The sequence below is a fragment of the Leopardus geoffroyi genome, chromosome C3 (assembly GCF_018350155.1).
Source record: "Leopardus geoffroyi isolate Oge1 chromosome C3, O.geoffroyi_Oge1_pat1.0, whole genome shotgun sequence".
Taxonomy (NCBI): Eukaryota; Metazoa; Chordata; class Mammalia; order Carnivora; family Felidae; genus Leopardus; species Leopardus geoffroyi.
Genome location: NC_059338.1, coordinates 24,945,348 through 24,961,117, shown reverse-complemented (window position 1 = coordinate 24,961,117; position 15,770 = coordinate 24,945,348). Strand labels below are relative to the sequence as shown.

At 52.5% G+C, this 15,770-nt stretch overlaps 1 protein-coding gene across 10 annotated transcripts in view; it reads left to right on the top strand.

Annotated features, from left to right (window-relative positions):
* SRGAP2 (SLIT-ROBO Rho GTPase activating protein 2) overlaps nt 1–10,879 on the top strand; it is a 232,933-nt gene extending 222,054 nt beyond the window's left edge. For 2 of the 10 annotated variants that reach the window (XM_045456175.1, XM_045456174.1), the window contains exons 21-24: nt 1,415–1,561; nt 4,808–4,846; nt 5,061–5,385; nt 7,481–10,879. In XM_045456175.1, the coding sequence (XP_045312131.1) occupies nt 1,415–1,561; nt 4,808–4,846; nt 5,061–5,385; nt 7,481–7,864 (895 nt within the window). In that variant the 3' untranslated portion in view covers nt 7,865–10,879. Of the gene's footprint in view, nt 1–684; nt 2,684–4,807; nt 4,847–5,060; nt 5,386–6,033; nt 6,129–7,480 lie in introns of those variants that run through there. The other 8 variants (XM_045456177.1, XM_045456176.1, XM_045456180.1 and 5 more) reach the window with 5 other exon arrangements.
* Nucleotides 10,880–15,770: the final 4,891 nt, after the last annotated feature.

Here is a 15,770-nt window from a genome sequence, read left to right as displayed (position 1 = left end):
GAGGGTGAGGGAGACCAACCCCCAGGGGGCACCAATACTGGCCTTGAAAGACGCCCCCCCCCCCCAACAAACTAAGTGGAGGATTGTTTTTTCCATCTCTTCCCCCTGCAGATCACTCCTGACCCACCCCCACTCACTGTGGAAATCTGCCAGCCCTCAGGCTCATCCACATTTAGACCTGATGAGTGATAATGAGGGGTGATTGTTTGACCACTTACATTTTTGTTCTGGAAAGCTCAGAGTGGGAAAACATTTTTACTTCTTTTTTTTTTTTAAACAACCCTGCTCACCGCAACCAGTTGGGCCACCGATGACGATGGCACTTTTCCACTTGCAAATGAAAGTGATGCTTTCCTTTTCTAGAAGAAATCTAGCTTAAGCAGCCTTGTGGAAAGGAGCCAGTTCATTTAACTGGGGTTGACTTGGGGAAAGACAGGGAGAGGAGGAGAGAGGGTGTCAGGGAGCAAAGGGAACGTGAACTGGTCCCAGAGAGACTTCATCGGATGGGCTGTTGGTTGGCTCCTACTCTTTGAAGCAATGTCTCCCGGGCAGGAGGGCTTTTACCCCATGGCCCTCCCAAGCCTGCCTCCCTGCCCCTTTGCCCTGCCTCTGCCCCTGCCTCCCTACCTGTGGATGCGATGCTGTCAGTGTTTTTAGTCCTTCCCTTAATATTATTTTTTAAAGGTTGATATCCTGAATGAGTCTGCACCCTCCCAGCCTCTCCCCGGCTCGTTCTGCAGGGAGATCCTCCCTCTGTTGATAACATCGCAAACCCGGTGGCCATCTGTGCGTGGACAGGACCCTCCCAAATTTAGCATTATGGCTTCACTACAGGACCGAGAGAAGATGAATTGTGGGGGAGAAGGGGCTTCCTTTGTCATCAGTAGCCAGAGGGGCCGGGAGAGCTGTGGAGTGACCTGGGACCGGCTTGGACGCTCTAAGCTGGGCTAGATGCACTACGACAGAGTGTGGCGGTGTCCTGCCTCAACGCCGGCATCTCCAGAGCCACCGCAGACCTGCCTGTCCTTGCCGGGCAGTGCCCGGGACCTCAGCAGATAAACCGCACCCTGGACCGGCCGCCTCCTCCGGGAGGTGGCCCCGGCACCGCTGTGCCCGGAAAAGCAGCGGGGTAGAAGGCAGATGCCTCGCATCCAGGTGTCCCCTAGCCCGGCCTTCCTGCGGAGCTGAGGATCCCGCACCACGCGGCGGGATTATTTATTTTATTTAAGTGACCCTCCTAAGGCCCTTAGGTTTCCCTGCCTCCTCTCACAGAGCTAGCCCGGCCTGGTGTCACTGCCGCCTCCAAGCTGTGGCGGGGTCGCGTGTGTGTCGGGGGGCCATCTTGCCGATTTAACACTGCTTTTTGTGTTGTTGTTGTTTTCCCCTCCTCCCTGCCTGCCTGCCCCTTCCCCAGCGAGGACGGTGTCGTGGAGAGGTCCAGCCCCAAGTCTGAGATTGAGGTCATTTCTGAGCCACCTGAAGAAAAGGTGACAGCCAGAGCGGGGGCCAGCTGTCCCAGTGGGGGTCATGTAGCCGATATTTATCTTGCAAACATCAACAAGTAAGCTCTGCTTTTCATTTTCTGCTCCCTGAATGCCCTGCAACGCCCAGCCTCCCCCTCCGGCCTCGCCCCCTCTCCATTCCTGTGCTGCGTAGGGCTCCCAGCCCCTGGGCCTAACACTCTGCATGCGCTCACTGCTGCCGCAAGGCGGACAGGGCTGAGGAAGCTTCCACGGGCCTTGCGGGCAGGTCCCGGGCTCCAGCGGGCTGCTGTCGTGCTATGGAAGGGTGCCCCACGCTGGGTTTCCGCAGCATCTGTCGGGTCGGGCCTCCCCGGCTGTCTGACCACTAAAACCTGGCCAAAGCTTTGGTCACATTCTGCAACTTGGTTTTGGACTGTTTCTCGGAGGTGCCTTCTCTTTTCCGATTCTTGCTCAAATAATAGTCTTTGACGTCTTCCTGGCCCTTGTCTGTCCAAAGAGCCAACATCCTGTGTGTCTTCCACTAGGCTCACGTGACCCCAGAGGGGTTTATGTAGATACCATGTGTCTCTCTCTCACCGTGTCCTGCATTCACCCTGTGGAGGAAAGGAGGCCACTCTGCCCCCCAAGGAAAGCTTCGTCCTGAGCTCTTTATTCATTGCCTAACCCCCCAGCTCCCTTCTGCCCCTTCATACCAGTGGAAGGAATTGTCCATGTTTTCCCTGTTGCTTTAGCCCTGTGTCATCCTCCCCTATCAGTCCCTTTGCAGATTCCCATTCCTGTCCGGCAGGCTCTTAACTCTGCCCCCCCAGCTTTCATTGTGGCTGTGAGCAGCATCCCAAGGGTTTTCACTCCGCCCACACCCGATCTGGCCGGCTGGAGGGATTCCACGCCTGTGTGCTGCTGCCTCCCCTAGAGACATTCAGGTTATTGGAGAACTAATCTCATCTCAAGGGGCCAGACACCAAGTCCCAAAGCCTACAGACCTCTTTCCGCCAGACCCTGAAACTTGGCCCCGTGCCAGCGGGATGACGCGCCCCAGGGTGTTCCTGATGAATGTGGATTGCAGATGATGTACAGTTTTTATTCCCCTCTGGCTTTGGAGGAATGAAATGATCTGCACATTGAAAACCTGTTCACCGTAGCCTCTGGACACTGAAACTGGAAGGAGAATAAAAGATGCTTGTTGTTTTTAAACCGCACCAGGTCGCCCCGATCTCTTGGCTTTTTTCCAACCAGACGGTAGCAGGGGGCGTGGTTGGGGCACGTGTCTCTTTTCCATCTCTTTCGCCCTCCAGTTAGTGAAGTCGCTGATTCAGCTCACGGAGAGTAGGTATGATTTAAGTCAGACCAGTAAAAAGGATTGAGGATTTTATCTATTTCCCTCCAGCAAGTGGTGCCCTGCTGGGAGGGCAAGCTAGTAAAAAGTAACTATGGGCTCATCACATTTTTTTTTCTTTATTTACAAGTCTATGTTAATTATAAGCCTGTAATCATAAGGTTGTAAGCCTGTAATTAGCCCACAAACCAAGGCAGGGTTGGTGGAGGGAGAGTTAAATAATTAGTTAGGTACATGTTTCTAAGCCATCACGTATTTGATGCCATTTGTACAAAGAAATTGTAGAAGATATGAGCCGAAACAGTCAGAAGATTAATGCCTGGTGGAAAGTCAGGCGGTTCCCTTTGAACTCCTTACTTGGCCGTGTCAGGATGGGGTGCTCAGAGGACATGACCGACCGGGACGCCCGCTGGTCGCTGGTCGGTGGCTGAGTGGCGGCCCCCGGGCGTGTCTTGCCCTTAGCAGTGACTCTGCCCTTCCAGCCTCACTTCCTGCCCCATACGTCACTCCTTCCAAGGGCCCCGAGTTCTCTCGCACCCCTGGACCTTCACATCTGCTGCCTCCTCACCCGATCATCTCCTCCTCTCCCTTCAGGACGTAGTCCGAAGATTTTACTTCTCCGGGGAAGCCCTCTGACAACCCCGAGGTCCTCAGGGCTGAGTCAGATGCCTATAGTCTGTATCCCCACAGCAGTCCGAGTCTCTCTCATGACCCGAAATGCGCTCAGATCCCCCACCAGCCTGAGCATCTTGAAACCAGGAAATCTGCCTTCCTCTCCTCGTGTCCCCGGGGCCCAGTGAGGGACCTGGCACACACCAGCCAGTCCACAATCTGTCTCCTCAGCAGTTTGAGCTTTGTGAGTCAGCCACCCTCAAGTGGAAAAAGGAAATCAGCAAAGAGTTATTCGGGTGAGGCATTCAATTTAATTCCACACATTTAGTGAGCGGCTACTGTTGTGCCAACCATCCGTGCTGGTTGTTCAGAGATGAATAAGACAGTGCCTGGCCTCGGTGCTCAGTCTGGCAAGGTAAATACCATACAGACAGGTAGCTAAAAAGTGCCATCAAAGCTCTGAGGGAACAAAGGAGGGAGTGATTGCTTCTGCCTGCTGTTGGAGGTGGGGTCGTGGGAGGAGACTTTGCAGAGGAAGAGTCGTTTCAGCTGAGCCTCATAAGACTCCCAGAACATCCTTTTTCTGCTCCAGAGTGGCTGATACCCAAGGCTAAAACTGCTTGAGCCAGCAGCTTCATGGCGTGGCTCCCGTATGCCAGCTTCCACACCAAACCCCGATAGAAAAGACCTGACCAGTGGGCAGGACCAGGACCGGCTTAGAACACCGGCTCGGCCACACAGACGAGCCCTTTAGCCTCAGGACCTTCCCTTCCCTTCTTCCATCTCCTCTCCTGCCTCAGCCTCCGTTGCCCTTAGTGGACTCGAGATCAGAGCTGCCCAGCTGCCATCCCAAACCTGAAGTTGTATTGCTTCCTAAGTTAGGTCCTCAAGAATCTGATTCCAAGAACAAATGAAATTATTCAGCAGTAGGCAACACCCGTGCTCTTAGGATTCTGCCAGGCCGTCTTCTTTGAGAGTCTCCGTGGTCTGAAGGGAATCGGCCGAGAGCCAGGGTTCAGCCCAGGGCTGGGTGACTCAGGGTCACGGAGATGTATTTCCACCCTGAGGAAAAGCACAAACTTGGCCCTAACTCCTCAGCACTGAAGCCTCTTGAAAAATATTCTGTTCCCTGCCTGCACGAGAAGCAACGACAACCACTTGCCAGAGGCCAAAATGATTACAGTCTTGTCGTTGGACTAAGAAACATGCTAGAATTTGGAAAAATCAACTCTCCTCTTGCCTTCTTGGTGATGGCGAGACTTTCTCTCCTACCTGGGGCCTTAGGTCTCTGTTCAAAGCAGGTAATGGAGGGGGCCTTTCTGTGAATCTGTCTCCCGTTAGAAACTTTCACTTAATCAGACATTTTTCCTGGCAGCACCTTACATCTCGAGAACTCAAAGCCCACGACCTCCAAGTAAGTATCCGTTTCTCCTTTGCCCAGGTTGGGGGTGGCAGGGGAACAGAGACACAGAACAAGCAAGGGAAGGTGAAGCCAAGGAGACAACATGCTGTGTGTCCCTCTCCTTCCAGAAGTCCCCCGGTGCCAACATCGGCCCTCTCTCACCCGTCCCAGCTTTCTCAGGGCCAGGGCTCCCCGATCACACCGCCCTTTCTGTTTGTGATTGAAGGCAAAGGAAGCGGCCAGAATCTGGGAGCATCCGGAAAACATTTCGGAGCGACAGCCATGGGCTGAGCAGTTCCCTGACTGACTCTGCCTCCCCGGGGGTGGGGGCTGGCTGCCGCCCATCTTCCCAGCCCATCATGAGCCAGAGTCTCCCCAAGGAAGGGCCAGATAAGTGTTCCATCAGTGGGCATGGGAGCCTCAACTCCATCAGCCGCCACTCGTCCCTGAAGAATCGGCTGGACAGTCCACAGATCCGGAAAACGGTGACGGCAGGAAGGTCAAAGAGCTTCAATAACCATCGGCCTGTGGACCCTGAGGTCATTGCACAGGTAACTGGGGGCACCTGGACACGCTGCTGGTTTGCCCACGCTTGTCACTACTGCTTCATGAGCCCGCATCCGTTACGACGGGCCTTGAAACAGTGGAGTTCATCCGTCACACACAGAGTTCAGAGGCTGCTGGACATCTGGGCCCGAAAAGGCAGCTTTCGAAGCAGTTTGTCTGTCTCTCTCTCCCCCCAAGAGGAAGATTTCAAGACAGAATAAAAGAATTCAGACTTCTTGTCATGCACAGGCTATTTGCAAGAGTGTTGCACTTTTTAAAGTGAATAGTTAGAGAATATTTTGATAGAGGCCACCCTGCCCAAGTTCGGGTCTTGAGAGCCTGGTAGGCTTTGTGAAGCTGCCCAAGTGTTGAGGCTCAGACATAGTTCTGGCCGTAATTTTTTTATCACCCTTCCCACCCCCATCTCCCATTTCCTGAGGCCGACCTCTGGTCCTTAGTGGGGAGGCAGACGATCAGTCAACAATCTGCTCCTGGTCTTGTCGGCTTCAAACACTCCGCCGCGGGGGGCTCGGGTATCAGAAGGGTTTCCGGCCCACGTCTCCCGATGCAGTGGAGATGAGCTCCCTGGTTACAGGGCCCTCCTTCCACGTGTGTACCGCACTGACGAGTCTCTGTTTTCCATGAAATATTAGCGATCCAGCCCCACCTCTAAAAATCCGACTACCGGGGCCGCTCCAAGCAATTCATTCAGACGCCTCTCCCAACTCTATAATTTTCATTAGACCAGGTAGGAGCTGAGGGCTCCCTGTTGCCCTTTTACGTTTCCTCTGAGTTGAGATTCTCCTCACCCTATCTTCCAGGGGGCAGTAGAGGCTGTGTATGGTCTCTCTTGGCTTACCTGTGATGCTCTGCTTAGGGAAGGTGTGCCTGGCCAGCACCGTAGTAAGCTACGGGCCTCAGATTTCTTGCTTTGCTAGCCCTCTATTTCTGTGCCTCTACTTCAGCTCTTGGCCGCGATCTGCCTTGCACCGTGGGAATCCTCCCAGCTGCCTCCTGAGCCAGGTGCTAATAGGAATGTTAGAATAGGTGCACAGCTGGTGCAGACTCTAGCTATAAAGCAGGACTGAGGAGGGAGATGGTGGAGTTCTTCCTGAGCATTTTGAAGGTTTGAGAACATCAGAGGGATGAGTGAAATTGAATTACTGTCAACAGAAAGCACAGATCACCCCTAGGGTCAAGAAGCCTTAACCAGGGCCTTTGCTTGGAACATGTCATCTTCCGACGTGAGCCTGATTCCAGGGAGGAACCCTGTGGCGGTTTGGGATTCCAGACACAGTGTGCGGAGAGGTTAGGAGCGGGGAGGGAGCTGGGAGGTCTCCCCGAGGGGCAGCTGGCTGTGGACAAAGGATCTTTGGTTCTATTATTTCCTGAGATCTGGGGTGTTCCACTGTGACTTGCTGGAGGTAATTCGCCTGCGTGGGCTCTGGCTTCCCCTCCTGGTCACTCTTTGGTCCCCTCTCATGGTGACGGGTCGAAGGAAATGGCTTCCTCAAGTTGGGCACTCCAGTGGGGTGGGGTAGGGCACGGGGAGGTGTCCTGATGAATCTTCAAGGCCAGGGTACCTTTCTAAAGCCCTTGGCCCTTCTTAACTTTTGGCTTTGAAGTCCAAGAAAACAAATATCATACTTCATCCCTCCCACTTTGTCCATAATCGTTCATTATGCACAGTTTCAAATATATACAAAAGTGGAGAGAATTGGGTAGCAAATCCCTTGTAACCATGACCAAACTCCTGGCCACTCTTAGTTCATTTGTCTTTCCCCTTCCCGCTGGATCACCTGTCATTTCGCCCAGAAGTATTTCAGTGCCTTATCTCTAAAACTTGAGGACTCTATTTAAAATAACATCTCTGCCATTCTTTTCTAAAGGGGGGGGAAAATGTCATGATAATGAAAATCCCTTTTTTCTCCTACCCCAACATTCTGAGCATCGGTGTGTTCGAGGATTTTGGCCAAGTGAAATAACCTGGACATCTCCCTCCAGTTGCTTTCTTCATGATTTGGCCTGTGCCGTTGAAATAGGATTCCTGGGGACTTCTCCCGACATGTGCCTCACCTCCTCCTTTTTCCTATTTTGCAGGATATTGAGGCAACTATGAACTCTGCCCTGAATGAGCTGCGGGAGCTAGAGCGGCAGAGCAGTGTCAAGCACACCCCCGATGTGGTTCTGGACACCTTGGAGCCCCTCAAAACCTCCCCAGTGGTGGCCCCCACATCGGAGCCCTCCAGTCCCCTGCACACCCAGCTCCTCAAGGACCCCGAGCCCGCCTTCCAGCGCAGTGCCAGTACTGCTGGGGACATCGCCTGCGCCTTCCGGCCCGTCAAGTCTATCAAGATGGCCGCCCCAGTCAAGCCGCCAGCCACGCGACCCAAGCCCACTGTGTTCCCCAAAACAAATGCCACTAGCCCTGGTGTCAACTCATCATCTTCCTCACAGTCCACTGACAAGTCTTGTACTGTCTGAGGGATGTAATTTAATTGTTCTAGACAAAGGGACTGGAGGGACTATTATTAAAATATCTTCCTATTTAACTAGCTTGGGGACTTCAGTTGAAATTTAGATTCTAAGTTGTTCTTGCAGGAATTAGCCTTCCCGTCACCCAAAACCTTGAGAATGAAGCCCTCGTTACCACCCCGCCCTGCCCTTCCCACTGCCCTCTGCTTCCCCCCGTTGTCGTAATCCAGCCAGCTGCAGTACATACTGTTCTTAGGTTAGCCAGAGTTAGAGTTTTCCATTATCAGGTCACTGTGAAATCTGGCAAGGCGAGTCATGAGGACACGGGCTCAAGTCTCTGTCCCCTTAGACACAGGGGATGCCTGACCAGATGGTTGGCTACCGACAGCCAGCTCTCAGTGGCATCTTGTTTTGGGTACTGATTATAGAGAACCATATATAGTCCATTCTTCGTTTTACACACACACACACACACACACACACACACACACACACACCCCACAACACACGTTTTTCTAGTCTCTGGCATGTGTAGCCTCTCCTGGTCTAGACCAGTCTCTTTGTAAGTTATTGTGGCAGTTCACACAACAGCCACCAGGGGTCTCTGTTTCCGTTACAAATCTTGTTCTGTCTGGGCCAGAGAACCTAGCCTTTGAAATCTCTCCATCATAAAAAAAACTGAGCAGGATGAGACCCGATCCTGTAATCTGTTTGGGGTTGGGGCTTTCTCTCTGTCTTCTCTCTATTGGTGTAAATTGGTCATTGGTGTTTGCTTTTGCTCTCCTCCATCCTCTAGAAATACAGCCCAATCTTTTTATAGAACTTCTGAAGTTTTTCTGAATGTATAGACATTTCTCGAGTTCCTGTCTTTGTCTCTGATGGACCATTTTCCATTTAAGACATTTTCCTGTATAATACAGTTTTATAGCTGATATCTTTTAGGGTAAAGAGTCTTTTGAGAGAGTTTATTGTGTTTAAGGCAGGTTTGGAAAAGGTGAGAAATGGGCCCTTCTTCCTCACACTTACTTTGGACACTTAAGACAAAATTCATGATCCTATTCAAAAATTAAAATCAGCTTTGCTAGCCCCCAAATTGTTCCCGAACGAAAACATATCCTAAGTTCACCTCCCCCCCCACCCCGCCCCCCAGTTTGGTTATTCTACAAGATCTCTCTTCAGGGACCAACAAGGGCTTGGAGAGCCCTGGTTAGATTAAAGAGAGACATTACTCCTTAAAACCTGTTTTCTTTTATCCAAATAAAGACAACTAAGAGAGCTTTGGCCCCATGGGCTCTAACGTCTTCCCGAGGCTGGAATCTAACAAAATAGATAATTGGATGCTGAGTATGTTGGCCTTCCTTTGGCCTTTCTTCTGGTTCTTCTCCAAAAAGCAGAAATGGTATCTATCCTTGCATACTTTAATCTGGTCTCCAAACCTGGTGCCCCCGGTTCCAGCCCCCCTAGCTTCACGCTCTCCTAGCGGTACCAGGGCTGAGGACAGTCACACCCAGGTTCATGAGTCTCAGACAGATACTTGAGCTAAAGCTAAAGCTCATTCCTCTTCTCTGTTTTCTGCTTTTAAAGCCACACTTTTAGCCTTATTTTCTATAGGTCAGGAGAGGTGGTGGGTTGCCATTCAGATAGGAAAATCTGAGTTTCCTTATGTTTAGCCTAGAAGATTCTTTTTGGACCAACATTTTGAAGTTGGCAGTTGGTGGTGCAGGAAGTGGTAGGATTTTCCTCATTCTGTGTGAAGGAGAGCTTTGTGGGAAATTGCTAATTGGAGAGATAACCTGCAACCCCAAGAAAACTATCCCAAGAGCTAGAAAGGAGAAATGAAGAGCTTCTGGAGTAAAGCGAGTCAGTCTGTGAGAGGTAACCCACGGTCCTCTGCATTCTTGGGTTTTGTTGCTGGGTTTCGTGGCCTGTCCTCGCCTATCACCTGGACTCACGCAGGTCTTAAGCCAACAGGGGCTTTCATAAAAACCAAGGATCTGTTTCCTTGATGAGCATGGAACCCCCACCCTTCACTTTACATTCCCTTTTGATCCAACTGATCAGAATCAGTACCCATACCTGCCCTTTACCCCCTCCCTCCAGCACACTCCTGTCTGAGAAAGGAAAAGCGAAGCTTTCTTAATGACAAAGCTTTGGGCCTATTCTGTTGTTCCTGCCTGATTTCTCTTGCAGCCCTCGGACATGACTTGTGTCCACCATCCCCTTGGTCAGTGTCCATCTGCTGATCTGCATCATGAACTAGACGGTGTGTGAGTGGCCACCTACAACCCCCAGCTCTGGGAGCCAAGTTGTCCTCCCCTCTCTGGTGCTCCTGACACCTGTGAGATGGACCTGTCCAGGGGACTAGGAACCCACAGAAGGAGCGTCCTCGGCAGAGCTCCTTGCGATCAACTGGAATTGAGGTTGTACACTGTGATGTTTACACCGAGAAGCCAAAAGGAGCTGGCCATCCAGGGCCTAGGGAGACCAGTCTTCCTCCGATCTGCTTGCCTAAACCAGCATGATGCTTCAGAGAGCCCCACTCTGCCCCTTGTGGCATGGATCCTTCTCTTGGTGTGGACTCTGATGGGTCAGTCTTTGGGGAACAGAGGTGGGGTGGGGCCACCAGCATCCCAATTTGGAAAAGAGAGGAGTTTGCCGCCAGCAGCCTGGAAACTGGAAACACTGGTCTCAGCCAACCTCCTCAGGGCGCCCTGGTTTCTCCCCAAGGAGATAAGGAGAGATGAAGCCAGCAACAGGACGAACAGACCACTGGAAGGGCCAGCGTGTGTGTACTTCACGTGCATAAGGGAAGCTTAGATCTTCCAGGGAATTGCAATGTTGTGGCGTCTGACTTGTATGTCACGTTTGTGTAAGATGGCATATTCTTTACAATAGTGTTGATAACTGGAATATTGTATGTATGCTTGGAGATGCTTTGTGTGAACCTGAGACTGTCACTCAACAGATGTTGGATTGGGGAAAATCCAAAGCACAACTTCGAAATAAAACACGTTTTTAGGTTTCGAGGCTGCCGTTCGTATCCCTTCTCCCCTCCCTGAAATCTCCAATCCAGGAGTCCAGCTGCCCAGGAGGGAATTTGATTCGTCTGTGCTGACAGAGCCCTGCCTGGCAACAGGAGAAATGCATGAGCTCGGGAGCCAACCATCTTCTCCCTCCCAGCAAGCACAGCCAGGTGCATCTAGAATGTGGATTCCTGCCCTGCCGTCCCCACCCCACCCAGCCTTTCCATTTAGCCCTAAGAAGTTTTGTAGAAAGCCTCCCAGCTCATCGCAATGCAGTCTGTTGCCATGAGAACCATTTCCTCCCCAGAATCCACCTACCCTGGTTTCAGTGAGGACGGTTCTCCGGTTCTCCGTTCTATCGCTGGTCAGGTTTCCCCACTTGGAGGAGCGGGGCCTGTCAGGTGGCTTGGGGTTTTGCCAGCCACAACCAAGAGTGACTGAAGGTTGTTGTATTTCTTCCCTGAGCAAAGCCCTGAATCATTCTGACCCTGGATGCCCCCTGCCTCTGGGAGAAGACCCGACCCATATGCTTGTGCTGCTGGTGTCGAGCACAGGGGTGGGGCATACTGGAAAAGCTTTCTCCCCTGTAGATTTTGATTCTAGCAGATCATCAGCTCAAGGGTGAAGTTATTCAAAGGTAACAATTTAAAATGCATCCTAGGGCCCACACTTATTTTTATTGGACTTATTCCAATACCAGAAGCCCCTGGGGAGGGAGCAAATCTCTCATCCAAGGGGATGCCCAGTGTTCAGGACTCCTACCCTGAGCCCTGGACACTTTCCATCTCTCTGGCCCATCGCCTCCGTCTGTCTCATGCCCTTCCAGCCTGTTGTCTCTCCTCCCCACCTCCCTCTTTTTAATAATAGAGCTACATTTGAGCTCATCTTGTTGGTCCCTTGGTCTTAGGTAAGTCAAGGTGAGGCTGTCCTGCCACCCTGTGCTCTGGGTGAGTTCTCCTGAGTGTGGGTGGTGACCTGTGAGATGGAGCTGGTTTATAAGCTGTGAGCGGAGGACCAAGGAGCCTCTTCAGAGAGCCCAAAAGTCAAAGGTGGGCCATTTGGGGCGGTGCCCTAATTCATTTTATATATTCTGATGGGAGCTTGGTGGCAGCTAGTGACCATGAACACAGTTGAAAACAGACCCATTCCACCCAGAGAGAGACCAAAAAAAGGAGACCAGGTGGGTATGAATTTAGGAAATGGCCTTAATGATTATCTACTCTAAATGTTGGTCTCAATAGGTATATGAAGCTTCTTTTTACTCTGGGGTTAGCAACTCTGGCATATTACATGTGCCAAACACTCATTCATCAGTCAGTCAACAAACGCTGAGCCTCGCGGTGTGTCAAGCATTGTTGTAAAGTATTGAACCGGAGAAACAGATAATGGAGTTTTCTGTCCAGTTTGAGGGAGAACAGATAAAGAGGCCAAGTGTTACTCCGAAAATGAAACAACGTGATAGGTAGTTAGTGCCTGGCTAAGGAGTAGTACAGCCAATCAAGGTTTCTGCAGGGCCTGGGAGAGTTGACCGCTCGACACCCAAGTAGAAATACCACACAGACTCCTGAATACGTGAATGTGGGGTTTTAGGGGCAGATGATGCCTGCAAAGAAACTTGGGACCTATTTTATTATGGATATACTCAAACTACGAGGTTCCCAGGGAGAGCGTGTAAATGGAAAAAAAGTAGATCCCAATAATTAGAAACCCAGTAGAGAAGAAGGAGCTGGCGAAGAAGACGGATAGAGGGAGCAAGTGACAGTTCGGTGACTGGGAAAGCACAGTGTCACAGACGCCAAGTGAAGGACGTGTGTCAACGGGAAGGGAGGCTTGGCTGCCCAAGGCCAGCTGGAGTGGCAGTCGTTCTGCGGTGACCCGGAGCTCATCCCGTAGATGGGACATGGGTCAGAGTAGAGTGGGTTGGGCAGCCACTGGGAAGGGAAGGCGGAGTCAGGAAGTCTTGGCAACTCATGTCAAGGTGCTGTTGCAAATGGGAGCATCAAGAGGGAGGCAGGGACCAGGTTTCTGGTTTTGTTTGTTTTTGCACGGGCATCTCTGAGGCATGTTTGCTCAAGAACAGGATCCAGTAGGATGAGAAGAAGGAATGTGCCGGAGAGGGTGAGTCACAGAGGACAAATGTCGGGGCTGGCCGTGGCCACGAGAAAAGGCACTTCCATCTCACTGGAGGGAAGGCAGCGTGACGCAAGGCAGGCAGTGGATGTGGGGGAGAGAAGATGAAGGGGCTCCCTTTCGGTTGCTTCTTGTGTTTCTGTGAAGCTTAAGACAAAGGCTTCAGCTGAGGGTAGGAGGGACTGGAGAGCAGGAGGCTTGGAGAGTCCAGAGAACGAGTGAAGTATTCTTCCATACCCAGAGAGACAGCACCCGGTGGCACAGGGTTCACTTTTTCTCGGTGGCTTGGTGCTGCTCCCACGGCTTCTCTCCCCGCTACTTGGGGGAGGAGAGTCCGATCCGGCCGCGGAGGCCCTCTTTCCTCACCCAAAGCTCAAGGCGGGAGCTGACCGACGAGGGTGGCAAGAAGCGGGGCTCTGAGACCTCGTCGCTCAGCCCTTCATCAGTGCTGGCACACGGTGAGTACACACTGCCGTCCCCTCCCACGTGCCCTCCCGCCCTCATCCTTCTTTCCTTTAGGGAGCCGGGCAGGGGAGGCGGCTGTGACAGGCTTAAGCCATGCAGGGGCAGAGAAAGCAACAAATATTTACATCAACTCGATGAGGAAGGTTGGGTGACGTCAAGACCCAGTAGGACGGGAAGAAGGAACGTGCGGGAGAGGGGGAATGACGGCACAGATGGAAGGTTGGCCGTGGCAGGTGGCGCGGGGCACGCGGTGGAGGGAGGGCTCCGACCTCTGGGACCGTGAAGCCCCTGCCCCTCCCACTACACACTCAGACTCCCTTTGTAGAGGGTAGAGGTGAGCTTTTTCCCTGACAGCTGCTGAGCTGCTGTCAAAGACCCCCGTCTTCCCACCTCTGGTCCTTGTCCTACCTTCCAACTGCCACTTGTGTTTCTATGACTCCTCAGAGCCACTCAAGAAAATGTGCTGTGGCCTCTTACAGACTTCCTCCCACCTCCTGCGCCTCTCCACCGATGAAACACGGGCCGTGCTGCCCCACTGGGACCAGAGTTTGTCCACACAGAAGATGTGACCTCATGGAGGATGCTGTGACAAGGAAACCTGTCACCACACAGGGCTTCAGTTCACCTCCCATCCCCCACTTCCCCCCTTCTCTAGCCTTACCATATGTGGTGTCCCCAGAAAGTCACCCTCTCCTCACCTCTCTGTGCCCCTGCACCTGTTTCCACTGCCTGGAATGCCTTACCTCCAACCCCCAGTTCTCTGCCTCATTCCCTCCCTCCAAAGTCTGGTCAAGCAAGCATGCTTTCTCCTCGAAAGGACTTCCTGACTACACCCTCTCTGCTGCCCCCCTTTCATGCCAAGTTCACCAGATCACCAGCTGACATGTGTATCTCAGAGTATTCACCATGCGTGCCGAACCCTGGCACTTGGGGAGAAGCCTGGGTCTCACCTGCGTGCCCTCATCACACAGTGCCACAGCTTCCCACTAGGGAAGGTCCCACACAACCGACCGTTGCTTAAGACACTGGGCAAGACAGACTGGGCTTGCGGGAGAGAGAAGAGTAGGGTGCTGGCAAGGACTGATCAAGTTCATCAGGAAAAAATGGGTAGACTTTTAAGGATAGGCTGGCTTAATGTTGCAAACCTCTGGCTTAAAACAACAAAGGTTGGTTTCTCATCAGAGGTACATGTCCCATATGGGCCAGCAGGGGGCTCTGCTCATGACAGTCACTCAGGGGACCCAGAGGGAGCAGACACCAAGTCTAACAGAATCAGGGTCAGGGGGCAGGCGGTGGGGGTGGGGTTCTTGCATCAGCAATGAAAGGCTTCGGTTGGCCCCACCTCGTCAGAGGATGCCAAGAGCAATTCTCCCACATGCCAGGCAGGCTGTGAATCCAGAACGGAGAGCCAGAGAGGGTCTTGGAACATTTCTCCTGGTTCTGCAGTGAACCAGCAGGGCAGGGCCTCCGGGGCAGGCCTGGCAGCAGTGCCTCTGGCTGCGGGGTTATCAGCAGGTGTATCTATCTGAGCACCCAGGCGGTTCTCAGCTGGGCTCCTGTTCTGGTGTCACTGTGCTAGGGGTGGGACTGCCAGAGGAAACCACCAGGTGTGGCCATGGGAAAGTCCCTGCAACATTCTATAGAAACATGGAATTTCCTGGTTTTAACCATTTCTTATCCAACTGACATCTTGGAGTCGACCAGAACGTTGCAGACCTCTCCAGTCTCCTAGGAAATTTGATGGAGGGCATTGAATCTTCACTGGGACATTGACACACCTATGTTCCAGCCCCAGCAGTGTCTGAAGATCGCGGGCAAATTTGTAAAGGTGTGTGGGCTTCAATGCCTTCGAAGTTGGTAAAGCGCTTTCCAGTTTTCCCTGGCATTTGTATACCTATTGTTCCGAGCGAGCAGTCGTCCACACAACCAATGGAGTAAATGTTACTAACCTTGAATGAAGAAACCGGGAAGGGATGTGGGCTGTGCTCGAGGTCACCCTGGAGGGCATAACATGGGTTCCAGTGTTTGCTCTTAGGCCTCTTCAGGCTCACTGGGAAGATGAGTCAGACCCGACTTCTGGAGTGGCTAGGCACAGGTCCTAGACCTCCCTGGGGCTCAGAGGTGTGGGGACTCTGTCTTCCCAGGCTAACTTGCCCAACCGGCTCCATGGACTCTGGGCCGGGTCCTGGAGCTCCCTGCTCCCGAAAATGGCACATGCCCAGAGGGCACCCTGTGGCCACCACCACTGCCCAGCCTCAGTTTCAGGCCTCTCTGTGCCTCAGACTCCGGTCCCGCCA